The 20654-nt window shown below is 37.8% G+C and overlaps 1 protein-coding gene across 1 annotated transcript in view; it reads right to left on the bottom strand.

Moving 5' to 3' along the window:
- The window catches only part of LOC128658283 (sodium channel protein type 2 subunit alpha-like), a 380151-nt gene that overhangs the window by 335039 nt on the left and 24458 nt on the right, over window positions 1–20654 (bottom strand). Inside the window, exon 3 of the mRNA XM_053712819.1 lies at window positions 1542–1631. Within this exon, the coding sequence (XP_053568794.1) occupies window positions 1542–1631 (90 nt within the window). The remainder of the gene's footprint in view (window positions 1–1541; window positions 1632–20654) is intronic.

The raw sequence follows: 20654 nt of genomic DNA, 5'->3' as shown, positions 1-20654 counted from the left end.
GCGGTATAAATTTCAAAAATACATAAAGGGTTTTTGACAGAGGATTGGAATAATATGCATGTTAACAGCTCATACTAATGGGAAGATCGCAGATAAACGATAATCGTTAATATTTTAGTTATGTAGAATTTGAAGGCTATATATCGGAGGTACATATCTCCATATGAGATTCCTTTATGAATATTGGACATATTGACTCAATATCTTCAACATAAGGTAACACTACACATATATATATAGCACAATATATCAGCTGGCGTGCCTAATAATTAGATTTGTTTATCCTCTTTTATCAATATATACACCATCTTTAAACACTCACATTGTAGCCAAACATCATGCCTGTTTTAACACACTTTGGTGTATTCAGAAACATAGTTACTGTTAGTCTGTCCCTGTACAGGATTACACTCCAGTATTGTTTAAGTTGTCATGGCAACAAGCGGCTGTCACATTTACTATCACTAGTCAAAGTATCAGCACAATCGTTTGCACGCTAAGAGTTTGCTTTATGCGTTTAGATAATATGCCACAATGGTTTTATAATTATGGCATTCACATAGAGAAAGCCGATTATTTACGGCTATAGAATTTTGACAACCGGAAGTAGTTTGGCGCACTACTTCCGCCACTTAGCACATTTGGAACGCATTATGCGTTCCAACACCGGTAATTTTGGCGCCAGCACAGGTAGTGGTTTGAAATGATTTTGAGTGAGTATGTCACTATTTAAGAGTTTGTTTGTTTTCACTTTATTTATGCTGATGAAGGAGGCAAGACCTCCGAAAACGTTACAGAAATAAAAGTAACCTGTTTATGAAAGTCCTGAGAGTGCATTTTCTTTTGGCTGCATATATATATGTATATGTATATATGTGTGTGTGTGTACATTGGAGCCCTTTGAAGTCAAGTAGCTAAACATGTAAAAATAGAACATATTTATGCAATATTAATATTTAATAAAGTATTTAAGTGTATATGCACTGTAAATATTTCACATTCCAATATTCTTCAAAAAAGGGAATATGTTCTAAGTTTAAGTATTTTTAAATTGATATTCCTAGATATTTCTGTATATATCTATACCTATATACCATATATTCACTCTCCATTGCAGTCTATGGGGGAATGTGTTAACCTGATTGCGATATTGTAACTTTGACTTTTTGTGTTAGCGTGCAAGTGAAAACTTTTTACTTTCAACTTGTAATACGTTTGGTATAGAACACATGCAAAAAGTTGAAGTTGAGCGCAGTTAGCGCATGAGCGTGAGCGATAATAAGTGCTCCACTCGTAATCTAGTCAATAGATGGGTGTTCTGATTGTAAAAGGGGCTACGTATTTAAAAAGAGAAACCATGATTTTTTTTTTACATACCAAGTCCTATTAGTTCAATAATTATGATATATGATCTACACAGAATATTTCCATGTTTTTCCATAGCACGGGTCAGTGTAGGTTAAAATTATATTGTAGGAAGAAATGCAGGTTCAATACACAAGCTGAGGTGAAGTGAGGTTCTAAATTCTGCCTTTACTTACTCCAGAATCTTCGCCCAGTCTGAAGTGCTGTTCTTGGCCATGAGCACGCAATTAGTCAAAATAGTGCACATGATTAGCAGGCTGAATAAAGTAATGTATGGTCAAGGAAAATTCAAATCACTCTAATGCAATTATGTATTTAAAAGTAAACAAAGAACATTTACAATTTACACATAGTGGCATATTTATCAAGCTCCGTATGGAGCTTGATGCCCCGTGTTTCTGGCGAGCCTGCAGGCTCGCCAGAAACAGCAGTTATGAAGCAGCGGTCACAAAGACCGCTGCTCCATAACCTGTCTGCCTGCTCTGAGCAAGCGGCCGCAAGTCTGCAGGGGGTGGCGTTGCACCAGCAGCTCTTGTGAGCTGCTGGTGCAATGCTGAATATGGCGAGCGTATTGCTCGCCGTATTCAGCGGGGTCTGGCGGACTGGATCCACACTGTCGGATCAGGTCCGCCAGACTTTCATAAATAGGGGCCTAAGTCTCTTGATTAAAATAATAAAATGAAGTCTTTTAAAAAGTATTTTTATATAAAGTAAGCTGGTTGTGCAATCAAGGATCCCAGTTGAGGACGATTTTATTACAATTTATGGAGGTCCTGTGTGTCCTTTGTAGAGAAAACCAAGAAGAGAAGCGTGGCTCAACAACAGGAAGCTAAGCTTAGGTGACTGCAAAGGGAGGTGTTAAATTGGTCTGTTTTATGCTATGGACAGATACTATACTTTAATCTTCTCTCCAGCCCGCAAATACTTTTTTTTTTTTTTTGCATTTTGCAGTTAAAGGGATAGTAAAGTCCAAATTAAACTTTCATGATTCAGATAGGGCATGTAATTTTAAACAACGTTCTAATTTACTTTTATCATCAATTTTGCTTTGTTCTTTTGGTATTCTTAAGTGAAAGCTAACCCTAGGTAGGCTCATATGCTAATTTCTAAGCCCTTGTAGGCTGCCTCTTTTCTGAATGCATTTAACAGTTTTTCACAGCTAGAGGGCGTTAGTTCATGTGTTTCATATAAATAACATTGTACTCATGTACGTGGAGTTATTTAAGAGTCAGCACTAATTACCTGAAATGCATGTCTGTCAAAAGATCTGAGATAAGGAGGCAGTCTGCAAAAGCTTAGATACAAGGTAATTACAGAGGTAAAAAAACAAATTTATGCTTACCTAATAAATGTATTTATTTCTTGACACGTTGAGTCCACGGATAATCATCAATTACTGTTGGGAATATCACTCCTGGCCAGCAGGAGGAGGCAAAGAGCACCACAGCAGAGTTGTTAAGTATCACTTCCCTTCCCACAACCCCCAATCATTCGACCGAAGGAAAAGGAGAGAAAGGAAACAACACAAGGTGCAGAGGTGTCTGAGGTTTATATAAAAAAAACCTGTCTGAAAAACAGGGAGGGCCGTGGACTCACCGTGTCAAGAAATAAATAAATTTATCAGGTAAGCATAAATTTGGTTTTCTTTCTAATGACACGGTGAGTCCACGGATCATCATCATTAATTACTGTTGGGAATCAATACCCAAGCTAGAGGACACCGATGATAAGGGAGGGACACGACAGGTATCCTAAACAGAAGGAACCACTGCTTGAAGAACCTTTCTCCCGAAGGACGCCTCGACCGAGGCAAAAATGTCAGATCTGATCAACAGTCGCCTCATCTTAAAGGCCTACAAGGAAGACACCGCCCTGGCAGAATGAGCTATAATTCTCTCAGAAGGCTGCTGTACAGCCGTCTCATATTCCAAACAAATAATACTTCTCAACCAAAGAGAAGAGAAGTGGCAGTAGCTTTCTGACCTTTAAAAGTCCCAGAAAAGCAAACAAACAAAGCAGAAGACTGAAGAAGTCCGTTGTAGCCAGCAAGTAGTTTGAAGAGCATGCACAACGTCTAAGTTGTGTATTAGACGATCTTCATGACAGGATTAGAACAGAGAAAAGGAACAACAATTTCCTGCTCTAAACCATTTTAGGAAGAAAAACAAACTTGGTGCGTAAAACTGCTTTATCCGAATGATATGAGTTAAGGAGCATCACACTACAAACCGAGAGTCCAAAAATCTCTGAGCAGAATAGAACGTGGAAATAAAGAAAACCTTTCAAGGTAAAAATTAAATATCTCTGAAATGCAATGGCTCAACCTGAGCCTGTTGCAAAAATAAAAAACAAGGAAAGGCTCCAACAAGAACAACCGACTAAAATACAGGCCTGAAGAAACCAGGGCCTGACAGGAATACAAATCTGGAACATCCGACAGACACCTGTAACAAGAGAAAAGCAGAAATTTAACTTCACCAGACCCTGACAATCCTTCTCTAGACCTTCCTGAAGAAAAGAGAACATCCTAGGATCCTGACTCTACTTTCAAGAGTAACCCTTGGAATCTCCCCCCTAAGGTACTCACATCATACCCTATGGAAAATACCAGGAACAGGCTTGTGATCCTGAATCAAGGTCACAATGACCACTGCAGAAAAACATTGCATAGACATAACTAAGTGTTCAAAACACCAAAAAGAAAGTCTTAGCGAATACAAATTTGGATGAAGGAAGGACCCAAATCGGAATGTCCTTCCTTAGGAACAACCTTCATGGAGGAAGAGATTACATCCCAAAGGCTGCATATTAGGACAGCTTGCTGACCTCCAAACCTCTAAACATATCTAGGAAGCTAGTCCTACTTACACAAGGGTTAATCTGGAGAGATCAGATAAAGCACCCGGATAAAAGGTCTGACTTCTCAAAAAGTCCGCTCCCAGCATTCCCTCCAGGAATAAAAAGAAGGAAAACAGCAATAGTGAGCGTCCGTCCACTCTAGGTTCCTTCCAGGTGGTTTATGCACATCACTGAGGAAAACTAGTCCAACTAGAACCTGAAAAACCGGGTTAAGGACAACTGATCAACAGCACATTGCATAGCGATCTAAACTCCAAGAGGAATGGAAAAACAGACTCCTCCCAAGTCCATAGTCCCTAGCCCAAAGGCTGGCGACTGTGGCACTATCATCCAGGCAGGTCTCCAGGGTAAGAACCCTGACTCTTCTGGGAAAGCCTATCTCCTAAGACAGATTCACCTGAACCCCGTATAACTATCCAAGCATGTGTAACAGCAGAACTCACGGATGAAATGCGCAAAAAGAACGATGTCCAACAAAAAGACCATCAGACCATACCTTTAAGCCACTGAAGGCCTAATAGAAATGTACAAAGAGGCCACATGGAAAGTCCTTGAATTTCTGACCTTCTGTCAGAAAAAAGTTCAGGGATAGGGAAACTATTATGGTCCCTAAGAAAAACTACCCCTGTAGTTGGAACAAAGAAACTCTTTTTATATTCACTTCCCATCCATGGGAACAAAGAAAAGACAAAAAGATCCCTGAATGAGAGTCTGCTTGATGGAAGAACTGCACCTGAACCAACATGTTGTCCAGGAAGGGCGCCAAACTGAAATGGTTTGACAGAATGACAAAACTCAGGAGCTTGAAGATACACTTCCTCCATATCTATGATCATCATGAATTGACCCTCTTACACCAAAGCAAGAATCGAACCAAAGGATTTAATTTTGAAGGATGGGACACTGAGAAAAATTAACACTTAAGGTCTAAGATAGGATGAAAAGATCCCACCCAAAGAAAACGCCTCTCTGCTATCTTGTCCACAGATAAAAACTGAGAGATGGAATCTGCGCCTTGGAGTAAGGGTTTGATTCTATTTTATTGGAACAAAATAGAACATGCCAGTCCATACCATTAACTGGGTTATGTTTAGAGGATATCAAGGAAAACCTGGGTAATATTAAAGTAAATAAAACTCCAGGTCCAGATGGAATACATCCAAGGGTGATAAGGGAACTTTATATACAAACCTCTACTCTTAATTTTTCAAGACTCATTATCCTCAGGCATGGTACCCCAGGATTGGCATAAAGCTGACGTGGTACCACTCTTCATAAAGGGAAGCAGGGATGATCCAGGAAGCTATAGACCAGACATCAATAGTGGGAAAGATATTTGAAGGGATTATAAGGGATTATATTGACAATCATAGTCGTGTAAACAAGATTATGAGTTCTAATCAGCATGATTTTAGGAAAAATAGATCATGTCAAACTAATCTAATTAGATTCTACAAGGAATTTAGTAAAAATATAGATAAAGGGGAATCAGTTGATGCGATATACTTAGATTTTGCAAAGGCATTTGATACAGTGCCACATGAGAGATTAATGCACAAAATTAAGGGACTGGGAATAGCTGAAAATGTTAGCTCATGGATAAATAACTGGATAAAAGATAGGGAGCAACAAATAGTAGTAAATGGATTATACTCAGATTGGACAAAGGTAATCATTGGAGTCCCCAAGGGATCAGTACTGGGTCCTGTTCTTTGTAATATTTTTATAAATGACTTGGAGCAAGGATTAAATAGCGACATCTCTATTTTTGCAGATGATACTAAGTTAAGTAAGGTCATTAGGTCAGAGCAGGATGAACTTTCATTACAAAGGGATCTACAAAAATTAGAAGTATAGGCAGGTAAATGGAAAATGAGATTTAATACGGGAAAATGCAAGGTTCTACATTTTGGAAGTAAAAATAAGCAGGCAACATATTTTTTAAATGGGACAAGACTTAGCCAAACAGAGGAGGAAAGGGAATTGGGAGTAGTAATAGATAACAAGCTAAAGATGGGTGCACAATGCAGGGCAGCGGCTTCAAAGGCTAATAAGATACTAGCATGTATTAAAAGAGCCATTGATTCAAGGGAGGGAAGCATAATTCTGTCACTATATAAAGCCCTGGTAAGACCTCACCTTGAGTATGGAGTGCAGTTCTGGGGACCGATCGCAAAAAAAGATATTGCAGAACTAGAAAAAGTTCAGAGAAGGGCCACAAAGCTAATAAGGGGATTGGCGAATTTAACCTATGAGGAGAGGCTAGCCAAACTGGGACTGTTTTCTTTAAGAAAAAAGGCGCTTTAGAGGTGACTTTATAAATATATTCAAGGCCCATATACAGAGATGGCAGAAGCTCTGTTTATTCCAAGAAAATTGTTTCTGACAAGAGGTTACAATTTAAGGTTGGACAAAAGGAGATTTAATCTCCTGCAACGGAAACGTTTTTTCACTGTAAGAGCAAAAAAATTGTGGAACTCATTACCAAAGGAGGCAGTGAATGCCAATACCCTAGATACATTTTAAAATAGTCTGGATACATTTCTGTATATAAACAAAATTCATGGATATGATCGCTAGTATTAAATGGGCCACCTTTTAGTGGGGTTATTTAAGCTTAACTGGAGCTTTTTGTAAGTATTTTAGATATGTATAGGTTGAACTCGATGGACTTTGGTCTTTTTTCAACCTTATCTATTATGTAACTATGTTACTATGTAACCCTGAGGTACTAAGTTCGCCGTCTATCCGGGACAGCTCATACCCATGTTTGAAGAAAAACAGAGAGCATTAGCCTCCCAATGGTTCTGTATTGGAGGCAAATCTTTCATCTCTGAGATCAGGATCAAAAAATGTCTTACCCTTGTAAGGAAACACCAGAAATCTGGGCTCAGAAGAAAAATCTAAAAGGAGTTTGAAAGTGTGAGGACTCGCTACACAACGCTCCGCGGGCTAGCACAGCGAAGCCAGATAACTTAGCCCCTGGCTTAATGACTAGCCTGGAAACATCAGACATAAAGGAATTGGCTCAGGAGCCTTAATTTTGTTCTGGATCTCTTCAAAGGGAACTCCACCCAACTGAGATCAGGCAAAGCAAAGCATCAATAAGATGCTGCACTTGACACAGAGGCAATACAAACCTCCATAAAAGTCCTTAGCTAAGTCAATTGATCCAAAAAGAGCAGCTATCCTCTATAGGTATCAACATTCTCTAACCAGAGTAGAAAAGGCCTCTTCCACTTAAGGCACGGTGCCCTGGCTAAATCTTCTTTAGGGAGATAGGGAAAAAGAAAACCCTGACTTCTCCCATTCCTGGATAAAAACTCCAAGCTCGGACTGGAACAGGAAACATATCCCCAGAGAAGAAACATCAAGCAACTATGAAGTTGACAAAATTCTGTGGGGTTGACAATGATAGGCATATTGGAGTCACCCAAAGAAGCCAAAACCTCCTTTAACCATGCACAAAGGTGATCAAGCTTATATCTGAAGAATATCTGCTGCCCCACCCTATCTGTCCTCACTCATCAACAAATATACCCCAGCCCGCCCCCTAAGATCCAACAATGACCTGCTTCTTGCATCCTCTACCATCACCTCCTCTCATGCTAGACTACAGGACTTCTCTCGTGCGGCATCAACCCTCTGGAATGCACTTCCTTGAGCTGTCAGACTTGCCCCTAATCTCTCCTCCTTCAAACATTCCCTAAAGACCTTTCTGTTCAGGGAAACCTATCGCCCCGACTTATTAACAAACTAACTTCACTTAACTAACAGTTGCCCTCATCTATCTCCTAACTAATATCATTCTCACCTTTGCAGTCCCTACCTCCTGTTTCCCATCCTCCTACCCATCTAGATTGAAAGTTCTCACGGGAATAGGGCCCTCAATTCCCCCTGTATTTGTCTGTAAACTTTTGTTTTTATTGTATTGTTTCTCCATTGTACTGTTATCCTTGTACCCATGGGCAGCGCTGCGGAATCTGTTGGCGCTTTATAAATAAAGAATAATAATAATACCACTTCAGCATCAAATAAAGGAATTGTACTGTCCGAATCTGAGACTTCACACTCAGAGGCTACCAAAGCATCCTCATCATACCTATGAAGAAGGACAACCTGAAAAGCAACAAGCAGGCAGAAATCCTACTATCTGAATTCAAATTTTTCTCTTGCAAAATCACTTCTGATAGGAAAAACAGATAATGCCACATGAATCCCATAATATACCTGGGTTGAAATTTCTGTAGGCAAATAACTCCTCTAGGAGATTTAGAGGAACCGCAGGCACTGCATGTGACGCCATAGGGGCTAGGGACGTTACAGGAGAAAGCTGTGGCATTGCCTAAACAGCATCATCCTAGGAGACAATGGGCTCAGAGGCAATGCTCTATCTCTCTATCAAGAGATAAGCGAAAAAATAGCAGACAAAAATTATTGTATATTATTTGCCCCAAATAAAGAGAACAAACCAACAATTCACATACACTGCTTGCTCCTTCTGAAGGTAAGCCAGCAAGAATAACCGACAGAGCTCTTTCCACAAGAGCACAGGGCAAGGACAGAAATATTTTAAAATTGAAAAGTTAAATATTGTCACTTAGGTAGTTAGCTGACACTTTAATAAAATAAATAAAACTGTCATAAAACGAACAGCACAGATTGCATAGAGAAAACAATTTGTGCCAAACATACCAACATGAATGTCAGAATATGTCATAAATATGAAATAAAAATATACTCTTAATTAATTAGGTATTGAAAACTGTCACTTTATAAAAGGAAAGTTAGTGAGCACAAACAACGAACAAGCAATAAAGCCATCCTACACCCCAGACTGACTGAGGTGTCTAAACTATCTCCAAAATCTTGGAAAAAGAAAACATGCTATTCAACATACTGAATGAATAATAATAATGGCCGTGAGGAAGAAGCCGTTCCGCCTAATCAAAGCAGAAAAACGGGACACGTGGCTCACCAACTAGATCCTAGCATTATGCCAGCATGCGATCCACTTAGTCTGCATACTGCAGAGGCCTACCCGCCACAGAAATATGCAATGGCGGAGGACCATAGCGCTCCATAAGATTTCCACAATACCATATGCTGCTGATCCTACCAAGGAATAAGTGACAAACAGAATACATAGATTAAACTGATTAGGATTCTGTCAAAACATTTGGGCTGCCGCTCTTATCAAAGCATCAGACACAAACAGAATACATAGAAATAACCTTACTCTGTATACTGCAGAGTCCTTCCCGCCACAGAAATGTGTGATGGCGGAGGATCGTGCCGACAAGTAAAAATGCATTACAAGCATTGTATAATAAAACATTAGCAAAACTAACATTGCATCCACCGTAAGAAGACTGATGTTGTTAAACTTATACTGAGCATAACGACTATAATATGTCGTAGCATATAATACCCCATTAACAAGCCGTGACTCAAAAAAAAGCTTGCACGACGCGCTAAAACACACAGAGAAAGTTTCTTATGCGAGATATAAGCGTTACTTGCTATTTACTGAGAAATAAAGCACCAAGGCTGTCTGTTATCCAAACCTCGAGGACTATACTGAGTAACACAAGGACCTAGAGGTTCAGAGATCCGGCCCTGCCGTCTTCACATAAAAATAATTAATTGGTGCCCTCGCAGCAACATAAGAGGATCACACATAAGCCCATAAAATTTACATTTGCTTAAAGCAAAAAACAAGCCTCATAAAACAGTTAACCCTTTTATCACCATTAAAGAGGGAACAGAATCTCCCTCATCTCACATTAAAAGCCTGCACACTGCCATGAGTAATATCCTAGCAGGATAAATGTTGTCCCCATAAAATCTGCAGGAGTCTCCCCCCCACCCTTGGGCAGGCATGATAGACATGGTCGGATATTACCTACATAGCTTAAATGTATTTTAAACAACTTCACCTAAATGACATCCTGATATCCTCTGGGCACGATGGTGTAAATATCAATGCAATCAAATGCTATTTATGTCTCTTTATGGAAAAATAAGACTTCATTTCCAATATCGACACTAGCGTAATGGACTTATATCAATGAGAATGTAGATACAGATATCATAGTGTTATTATCTATACCAACCGGAACTGTATTGATTTATCTTCAAATTTTTCAAATACTCATAAATGTTGACCATAATTTCATGTACAATGTTATGTTTGTTTATATCTGTGATTTATTTGATCTACAATTGTCTTAATAAAAAACTTTGAAATAAAAAAAAGATACACTTTAGAACGTTATATCCAATAAAAAAAAAAATTAAAAAAAAATCTGCAGGAGTCTATAAAGTGCACCATCTCCCTCCTTAGAAGACAAAAGGGCCATCCGGCAGCAGGACAGCTCGCTAGGTTTGAGAGGCATTCTTCCTCACATGGACCTGTGGAAAAGAAAAAGACTGAATAATCTTACTCAGGCTTTCAAGTTAGGGCAGCAACCAACTATTTGGGAGGCGCAGTGAGGATTATACCCCACAAGTTCCCAATTTCTTAAAATCCACCACTGACATGGGCTACGGCTAAACTCCAGGAAGGAACAGAACAAACTTGCTCTGCTCTAAAATAAAAAAATCTTGATTGAAGAATCTTCTTTCAGACACCTAAACTTTACTACCTCCTTGCTTTTAACGTAGGCAAAGAGAATGACTGGGGGTTGTGGGAAGGGAAGTGATACTTAACAGTTCTGCTGTGGGGCTCTCTGCCTCCTCCTGCTGGCCAGGAGTGATATTCCCAACAGTAATTGATGATGATCCGTGGACTCACCGTGTCATTAGAAAGAAAGTATATTTCTATAACAGTGTTGGTTATGAAAAACTGGAGAATGGTAAATAAATGGATTATCTATCTTTTTAAACAATAACATTTTTGATGTTTACTATCCCTTTAAATATTAAAGAATGGGCAAGAGGATAAAAGTTCCCCTGGTGCAGATCTAAGAAGCAGCACTCCGTACAGACAATGCCAGTAGGTCCCATTAAATAATTTATCAAAGCATTTTACAGTGGATGTCTTTCTTAAAGGGACTTAAAATCCAATATTTTTCTTTTATGATTCAGATAGAGCATGCAGTTTTAAACAACTTTCTAATTTACTTCTATTATCAAATTAGCTTAGTGTGATACTCCATTTGCATCATGTTGCTTTTGGACATTTTGTTATGGAAATAACTTGTTTAGGATTAACCCTTTATTGCATATGTGTGGACTTTCCATTTAACAGCCTGTAGGAGGAGTTTCCAGACATCTGTGGTATACCCTGTATGTATGGGTTGGATTGGACATATCCTACTTGGCTGGTAAATACAGAACTGTGTTTATGGAAAGTTACTATACAGTCTCTTCAAGTTTTTGAAACACGCTATACAACAGCTACATGTGAGTCCTGCATCTGACAAGCAGTACAGCCTATGATACCGAGACGTGTGGAGCTGAACCAACCAGATGAGGGGTGTGTAAGATCATCAGCGCTCCCACCTCTGATGTCACACCGCTAGACCGACAGGCTCGGGACCAAGAGTATAAATCTGGACTTTCAGCTTGCTAGCTAGCTTGAACTTCTGGGAACTAACGGCTAGATTTGGAGTTTTGTCGGTAACGACCCGAAAAACTAACGCCCGTGTTTTACTGGCCGCACCATAAAAATAACTCTGGTATCGAGAGTCCACATAAAGGCTGCGTTAGGCTCCAAAAAAGGAGCATAGAGCATTTTTAACGCAGCTTCAACTCTCAATACCAGAGTTGCTTACGGACGCGGCCAGCCTCAAAAACGTGCTCGTGCACGATTCTCCCATAGGAAACAATGGGGCTGTTTGAGCTGAAAAAAAACCTAACACCTGCAAAAAAGCCGCGTTAAGCTCCTAACGCAGCCCCATTGTTTGCTATGCGGTAACCCTTCCGACGTCTGCACTTAACACTCTAACATGTACCCTGAGTCTAAACACCCCTAACCTTACACTTATTAACCCCTATTCTGCCGCCCCCGCTATCGCTGACCCCTGCATATTATTATTAACCCCTAATCTGCCGCTCCGTAAACCGCCGCTACTTACATTATCCCTATGTATACCCTAATCTGCTGCCCTAACATCGCTGACCCCTATATTATATTTATTAACCCCTAATCTGCCCCCCACAAGTCGCCTCCACCTGCCTACACTTATTAACCCCTAATCTGCCGACCGGACCGCACCTCTATTATAAAAAAGTTATTAACCCCTAATCCGCCTCACTAACCCTATCATAAATAGTATTAACCCCTAATCTGCCCTCCCTAACATCGCCGACACCTAACTTCAATTATTAACCCCCAATCTGCCGACCGAATCTCGCCGCTATTCTGATAAATGTATTAACCCCTAAAGCTAAGTCTAACCCTAATACTAACACCCCCCTAAGTTAAATATAATTTAAATCTAACAAAATTAATTAACTCTTATTAAATAAATTATTCCTATTTAAAGCTAAATACTTACCTGTAAAATAAATCCTAATATAGCTACAATATAAATTATAATTATATTATAGCTATTTTAGGATTAATATTTATTTTACAGGTAACTTTGTATTTATTTTAACCGGGTACAATAGCTATTAAATAGTTAAGAACTATTTAATAGCTAAAATAGTTAAAATAATTACAAATTTACCTGTAAAAGAAATCCTAACCTAAGTTACAAATAAACCTAACACTACACTATCAATAAATTAATTAAATAAACTACCTACAATTACCTACAATTAACCTAACACTACACTATCAATAAATTAATTAAATACAATTGCTACAAATAAATACAATTAAATAAACTAGCTAAAGTACAAAAAATAAAAAAGAACTAAGTTACAAAAAATAAAAAAATATTTACAAACATAAGAAAAATATTACAACAATTTTAAACTAATTACACCTACTCTAAGCCCCCTAATAAAATAACAAAGCCCCCCAAAATAAAAAAAATACCCTACCCTATTCTAAATTACTACAGTTCAAAGCTCTTTTACCTTACCAGCCCTGAACAGGGCCCTTTGCGGGGCATGCCCCAAGAAATACAGCTCTTTTGCCTGTTAAAAAAAACATACAATACCCAAGCCCCCCAACATTACAACCCACCACCCACATACCCCTAATCTAACCCAAACCCCCCTTAAATAAACCTAACACTAAGCCCCTGAAGATCATCCTACCTTGTCTTCACCATACCAGGTTCACCGATCGGTCCAGAAGAGCTCCTCCGATGTCCTGATCCAAGCCCAAGCGGGGGGCTGAAGAGGTCCATGATCCGGCTGAAGTCTTCATCCAAGCGGGGCAGAAGAGTTCTTCCATCCGATTGAAGTCTTCATCCAAGCGGCATCCATCCGGAGCGAAGCGGCAGCATCCTGAAGACCTCCACCGCGGAACATCCATCCTGGCCGACGACTGAACGACGAATGACGGTTCCTTTAAATGACGTCATCCAAGATGGCGTCCCTCGAATTCCGATTGGCTGATAGGATTCTATCAGCCAATCGGAATTAAGGTAGGAATATTCTAATTCTGTTCCGATCAGCCAATAGAATGCGAGCTCAATCTGATTGGCTGATTGGATCAGCCAATCGGATTGAACTTGATTCTGATTGGCTGATTCCATCAGCCAGTCAGAATATTCCTACCTTAATTCCGATTGGCTGATAGAATCCTATCAACCAATCGGAATTCGAGGGACGCCATCTTGGATGACGTCCCTTAAAGGAACCGTCATTCTGCAGTTGGACGTCGCCGGAAGAAGATGGGTCCGCGGTGGAGGTCTTCAGGATGGAGCCGGTCGTCATCGGATGAAGATAGAAGATGCCGCTTGGATCAAGATTGTTGCCGGTCCGGATCGCCTCTTCTTCCCGGATAGGATGAAGACTTTGGAGCCTCTTCTGGACCTCTTCAGGCACCGGATGATGGATCGCCAACCCCCACTTGGGTTGGATGAAGATTTTGGAGCCAGGACGGATCGGTGATACCTGGTGAGGTGAAGACAAGGTAGGATGATCTTCAGGGGCTTAGTGTTAGGTTTATTTAAGGGGGGTTTGGGTTAGATTAGGGGTATGTGGGTGGTGGGTTGTAATGTTGGGGGGGGGTATTGTATGGTTTTTTTTTTACAGGCAAAAGAGCTGAACTTCTTGGGGCATGCCCCGCAAAGGGCCCTGTTCAGGGCTGGTAAGGTAAAAGAGCTTTTAACTTTAGTAATTTAGAATAGGGTAGGGCATTTTTTATTTTGGGGGGCTTTGTTGTTTTATTAGGGGGCTTAGAGTAGGTGTAATTAGTTTAAAATTGTTGTAATATTTTTCTTATGTTTGTAGATATTTTATTATTTTTTGTAACTTAGTTCTTTTTTATTTTTTGTACTTTAGCAAGTTTATTTAATTGTATTTATTTGTAGGAATTGTATTTAATTAATTTATTGATAGTGTAGTGTTAGGTTAATTGTAGGTAATTGTAGGTAGTTTATTTAATTAATTTATTGATAGTCTAGCGTTAGGTTTATTTGTAACTTAGGTTAGGATTTCTTTTACAGGTAAATTTGTAATTATTTTAACTAGTTTAGCTATTAAATAGTTCTTAACTATTTAATAGCTATTGTACCTGGTTAAAATAAATACAAAGTTACCTGTAAAATAAATATAAATCCTAAAATAGCTATAATATAAATATAATTTATATTGTAGCTATATTAGGATTTATTTTACAGGTAAGTATTTAGCTTTAAATAGGAATAATTTATTTAATAAGAGTTAATTTATTTCGTTAGATTTAAATTATATTTAATTTAGGGGGGTGTTAGTGTTAGGGTTAGACTTAGCTTTAGGGGTTAATACATTTATTAGAATAGCGGTGAGCTCCGGTTGGCAGATTAGGGGTTAATAATTGAAGTTAGGTGTCGGCGATGTTAGGGAGGGCAGATTAGGGGTTAATACTATTTATTATAGGGTTAGTGAGGCGGATTAGGGGTTAATTACTTTATTATAGTAGCGCTCAGGTCCGCTCGGCAGATTAGGGGTTAATAAGTGTAGGCAGGTGGAGGCGACGTTGTGGGGGGCAGATTAGGGGTTAATAAATATAATACAGGGGTCGGCGGTGTTAGGGGCAGCAGTTTAGGGGTACATAAGGATAACGTAGGTGGCGGTCGGCAGATTAGGGGTTAAAAAAATTTAATCGAGTGGCGGCGATGTGGGGGGACCTCGGTTTAGGGGTACATAGGTAGTTTATGGGTGTTAGTGTACTTTAGAGTACAGTAGTTAAGAGCTTTATGAACCGGCGTTAGCCCAAAAAGCTCTTAACTACTGACTTTTTTCCTGCGGCTGGAGTTTTGTCGTTAGATGTCTAACGCTCACTTCAGAAACGACTCTAAATACCGGAGTTAGGAAGATCCCATTGAAAAGATAGGATACGCAATTGACGTAAGGGGATCTGCGGTATGGAAAAGTCGCGGCTGAAAAGTGAGCGTTAGACCCTATTTTGAGTGACTCTAAATACCGGCGGTAGCCTAAAACCAGCGTTAGGAGCCTCTAACGCTGGTTTTCATGGCTACCGCCAAACTCCAAATCTAGGTCTAAGTGAGTAATCTTGACCTTGTGTGCAGCCGTTTGGTTACGGTCACATTTTGAGGACAATACTGTGTAATATCCATCACACATGTCTTAAGGGTTTCTTTATTTGTTATGTTTAGATTCCATTTTTAGGTGTTTGTGTAATATTTGTGTTAGTCTGTTCAAGGCCACTGAGCAGATTCCAGTCGATTATATATTAGATAATGAAATGTAATTCAATAAATAAGTGAATTTTTCTTAAACATTTTTGTGTGCAATGATCCCTTTCTTTTAAAGTGACAGTACTTTATGCCACTTTCTGTCTTTTCTATAGTTCTAATATTTATAAACTGTTTGAAGGGTTGCACCAAATATATTCTTTAAAGTAGTATTATCTCCTCCCTCCTATATACACATATATATAGTCATTCACTTATATCATCTGGTTTACTTTTATATACACCAGTGAAGTTTTCATTCCCAGTGATATCTGGAATTCGTCTTGTGACATTCACTACATTGAAAAGAAAACAGGACCTGCGCCATCTACATTCGAAAACTCTCTCTCTCTCTATATATATATATGTTTGTCCACTCAGTATGCACTTACTATAATTCAACTGACAGGGTACTAATAAGTAGAAGAGTATATCATCATAGAAGAAAAGCACTCGCTGAACTTTACCATTTAAAATGTAACTTTTAATTCCGCAAGTTAACTGTTTCTTGTCTTGGGACCTGTATTTTTACATTTGAAAAAGGAACCGGACCGGTTGCGAAACATTATGTATTTTAAAGTAAAGTTACATTTTAAATGGTAACGTCCAGTAAATGCTTTTCTTCTGTGATGATATATATATATACACACATACATATTTATACATATATTTTTTTAAATATTTCTTCAACCAGTTTTGAATGGCCATAACAAATTAATATTTTATTAAACTAACTCTAAATTTTTATATTAGTATCTGTCTATATTCTAATTTATAGTAGTTTCTATTACATACAGTTATATAAAAATTGGTGTACACTGTGCCTTTAAATGGCAATTTATGTGCATTAATTCTCTGTTTCTGTACTCACAGCTTCTATTACACTATAACAATGTGCATTTCTTTGAAAAGGTTTTAAAACATAGCGATTTAGCTCTCATTGGACACATTCTAAACATTTAAGCGTTTTAAATTAGGTACATCATTTGGAAGAAAACATAGCTCCAGTTCATCTTATTTGTAAGAAAAATATATTTATTTAGTTGTAATGTAAAGCTTGTTGTGGCCCCATTTTAGACCTCATTATGGCTAAAACAAACAACTTAATAAAGCTATTAATATCACCTGGGTCAATATGATGCTCACTTAACACCCATGTAAAATTCAATATCCATAGTTGCTCAAAGTTAGTTTTTCATTATGATAATTGTTCAAAATAGCCAGCGATTGTATTCCTTATATTGGGCCAAATTACAAGAGGAGCACTAATTAACGCTCTGGCTAGAGTGTTAATTGTGATAGAAGTAAGCTTTTTGCACCCGTCGGATAGTGATCATATTATGAGTTGAAAGTAAATTGTTTTTGCTTGTGCGTTAACTCGATGAGTGCAAAAAGCCAAAGTTAGAATATTGCATGTGCGCTTACGTATTCCCTTATAGAAGTCAATGGAGACAAAAAGTCGGGGGGAAAATTAAAACCCCATTCTCGCGCAAACCAGATTGCATATGTGCAATAACCCAACGTGAAAATATTAATATTTCACATTCCATGTTCTTCACATAACGTAATATGTTCTATTTATTCATTAATAAATATTATTTTTGTACAATGTATATATATATATATATATATATATATATATATATATATATATAGAGAGAGAGAGATATATATATATATATATATATATATATATATATAGAGAGAGAGAGAGAGATATGCAGATATTTAAAGGATTATCTATTTATAAATACATAGAACATATTCTTCTATGTGCAGAACATTGGAATTTTAGATATTCACATTAAATACACAGTATAATAAAGTATTAAATTTGAATATTGCATAAATATGCTATTCCATTTTTTCATCTACTTAACTGCAAAGGGCTCCAATGCACCTATATATGTCTATATATGTATACATATGCATTTATGTATTTATATGTGTATATATGTCTTTAAATGCATATATAGAGATATAAATACATATGTACACATATATAGACAAATATAAACATACATATCCATTTTTAGACATGTATATGTATGTATCTCTATGCTAAAGCCCTTTGGCTGCCTTTTTTTTTTCTCTAACACCTGTGACCTCCTATCTATGAGCCCTTATAACGTTTGTGTGCAATATTTTGAAATAATTTTTATTAGACAGTGTTAATATAAGTGCAACTTTGTAATGTATTTTTATGTGTTTTGTGAAACAGTTAACCAGAGCTCTGAAGTCGCGGTAATCATTCTAGTGTAAATTGTGTTTGACCTCATGCGAACGCATTTACTTTAAACTCGTAATACCAGTGGTAAGCCTGATAAGTGCAAACACCCGCAATAAATCCCTTATCATTCGGGTGTAAACGTTTGCGCTCCACTTGTAATCTGGCCCATTGTCTTTAATTTTTTTTTTCTATTAAGTAAAGCAAAAGAGTATCAGTAGTTCTATTCCCTATGGATCTCTTTTGGGTTAAACTTTGGTGTAGTTACCAAAAACAATCTGCTCTTCAATAGGCAAACCTAATTTTGCACTAATGGATTTATTCATTTGTTTTCTCACAGATTGTTTTCTATTCAATAGGAAAACTCAAAATTTTCACCCAAAATATAGTAATTTCCATATTTTGGCCCATAATACCTACCAGTGAGAACCCCTTCCCGAAGGGGCGTGGACAGAACTGCCCACTCCCTCAGTTACCTGTATAAAGGTAACTCCCAGACAGCATCACCCCCTCCTTTTAGAGATGTCCAGCCAATAGGTGGTCTTGGAAAAAAAAATTGGGAGGGAGCCTGGTAGGTATTACCCAGGAATATGGGCCAAGATATTGAAATTACTATATTTTGGGTGACAATTTCTAGTTATCTTGGCCCTCCCTGGTATTAATACCTACCAGTGAGAAGAATCCCAAAGCTGTGAAATACATAAGAGTGGGAAAGAAAAAACACAAATGCAAGAAATTACTGCAGAATATAACCAAAGTTTAGAGATATAAAATTGAAGATAGAGTCCTGCGATAAAACTTTCCAGAAGCCGATAGGCTAATATCTAGCTTTTAATGAGGATAACACTACAACAAAAACCCGGTACAACCTGACTGGTGTACACCAAGCTTGAAATATGAAATAAAGATATGATTCCATCTCCAACCAGTAACTGACAAAGTTAATCTGGCTTGGCATTACTTTGAAACCCATAATACCACAAAACCCTAGTTTAGTATACAATGAGCCCATTTGGAACATGTTCATTCTATTATTTGTATGATCGGAGAATAACTAAAACAATCTAAATGGAGATAGTAGATTTTGTGAATGTCTATCTAATAATAGAAAGATTACCATCTTATGAAGTAATTGATCTCTCTTAGCAGAAATCAAAAAGCAACATGCCACAATCAAACGGAAAAATGTTTTCCTTCTACTCTCCTGCTTATCAGGACTGAAGGAAGGTAAACTATTATCTTGACTGCAATAAAAGTCATAGACAATCTTTGTCAACAGCTTTCAAGATTATATCATCCTGATGAAAGAATACAGGTATGCCTGCTTCATATAACGTGGCTGAAATTCTGAATATTTCCTGCTGCTGTAAAAGTCACTAGAAAAAATGGTTTTAAATGTAAGAAATCAGATAGAAATTTCACAAAGAAGAAGACAAAAATGGGTATCCATTAATCGTTTAAGACCAAAAGAAAGTTCCCAGGATGAAATTGTAGATCGTTAACAGTTGGATATGGACCAAGACCCGAAAAAATTAAATACCAAGAGGTCTAAAACCTCTTGTGTTGGAACACAAATACATTCCAAAAAACAAAATTTGAATCAATAAAGATATAGTAATTATAAGTTATTTGTAGAGCACCAACAGATAGAATATCTGTTGTGAATATATTAAATTGGATTATCCAAGAGAAAAAAACTAAACCAGTATTAGTAAAAAAACAGTTGTAGGTTTACAAGGCTGAAAATTGTATTTAATTTAACAACAGCAGACAATTTCAACAACCATGCATTCAACTTAAAACCTTGAGAGTTTGGTTATAACAGAATATACTGAAGCAGCATGTTCTGATATTGGAAATATCTATGGATTCTAAATTGTCAGCCTCTGGAGGAAACCAAGGTAAGCAAAGAGAAAGATTACAATGTTTTTTTTACTCTTTCCAGTAGAACTCTGTTCAGTAGATAAGGAAAGATAGAAAACACATAAATCAGAGTAAACTATAAAGTCAGAGTATTCACTCCTAGAGCTTAAACATCTAGGAAACAATATAATAATATTGTGAAATGTGACAATAGAGGCCATAGAACTATCTCCGGAATGCACCACTTGTCCACAATCTTCTGAAAAAGCTAAATTGATTACCTGCCATTCTATTGATAAGACCTGCTTACTGCACAGGAAGTCAGCCTCTAAATTCATAGAACCTGAAATGTATATGGCTGACAGTTGAGCCCACACTAACATGGAGGGATCTCTTTGAGGACTAACTGACTTCTTGTTTCTCCATAGCAGTAGAAGCCAAACTGGCACTAACAGGCGTAGACTTATAGACAGATTTAAAAATTCTGAATCCACTAAAAAAGAGCCCCCTCTTTGTACAACCGAAAAAGAGGGATT

This window comes from Bombina bombina, chromosome 1 (assembly GCF_027579735.1).
Source record: "Bombina bombina isolate aBomBom1 chromosome 1, aBomBom1.pri, whole genome shotgun sequence".
NCBI lineage: Eukaryota > Metazoa > Chordata > Amphibia > Anura > Bombinatoridae > Bombina > Bombina bombina.
This window is presented reverse-complemented; position numbering and strand designations above follow the sequence as displayed.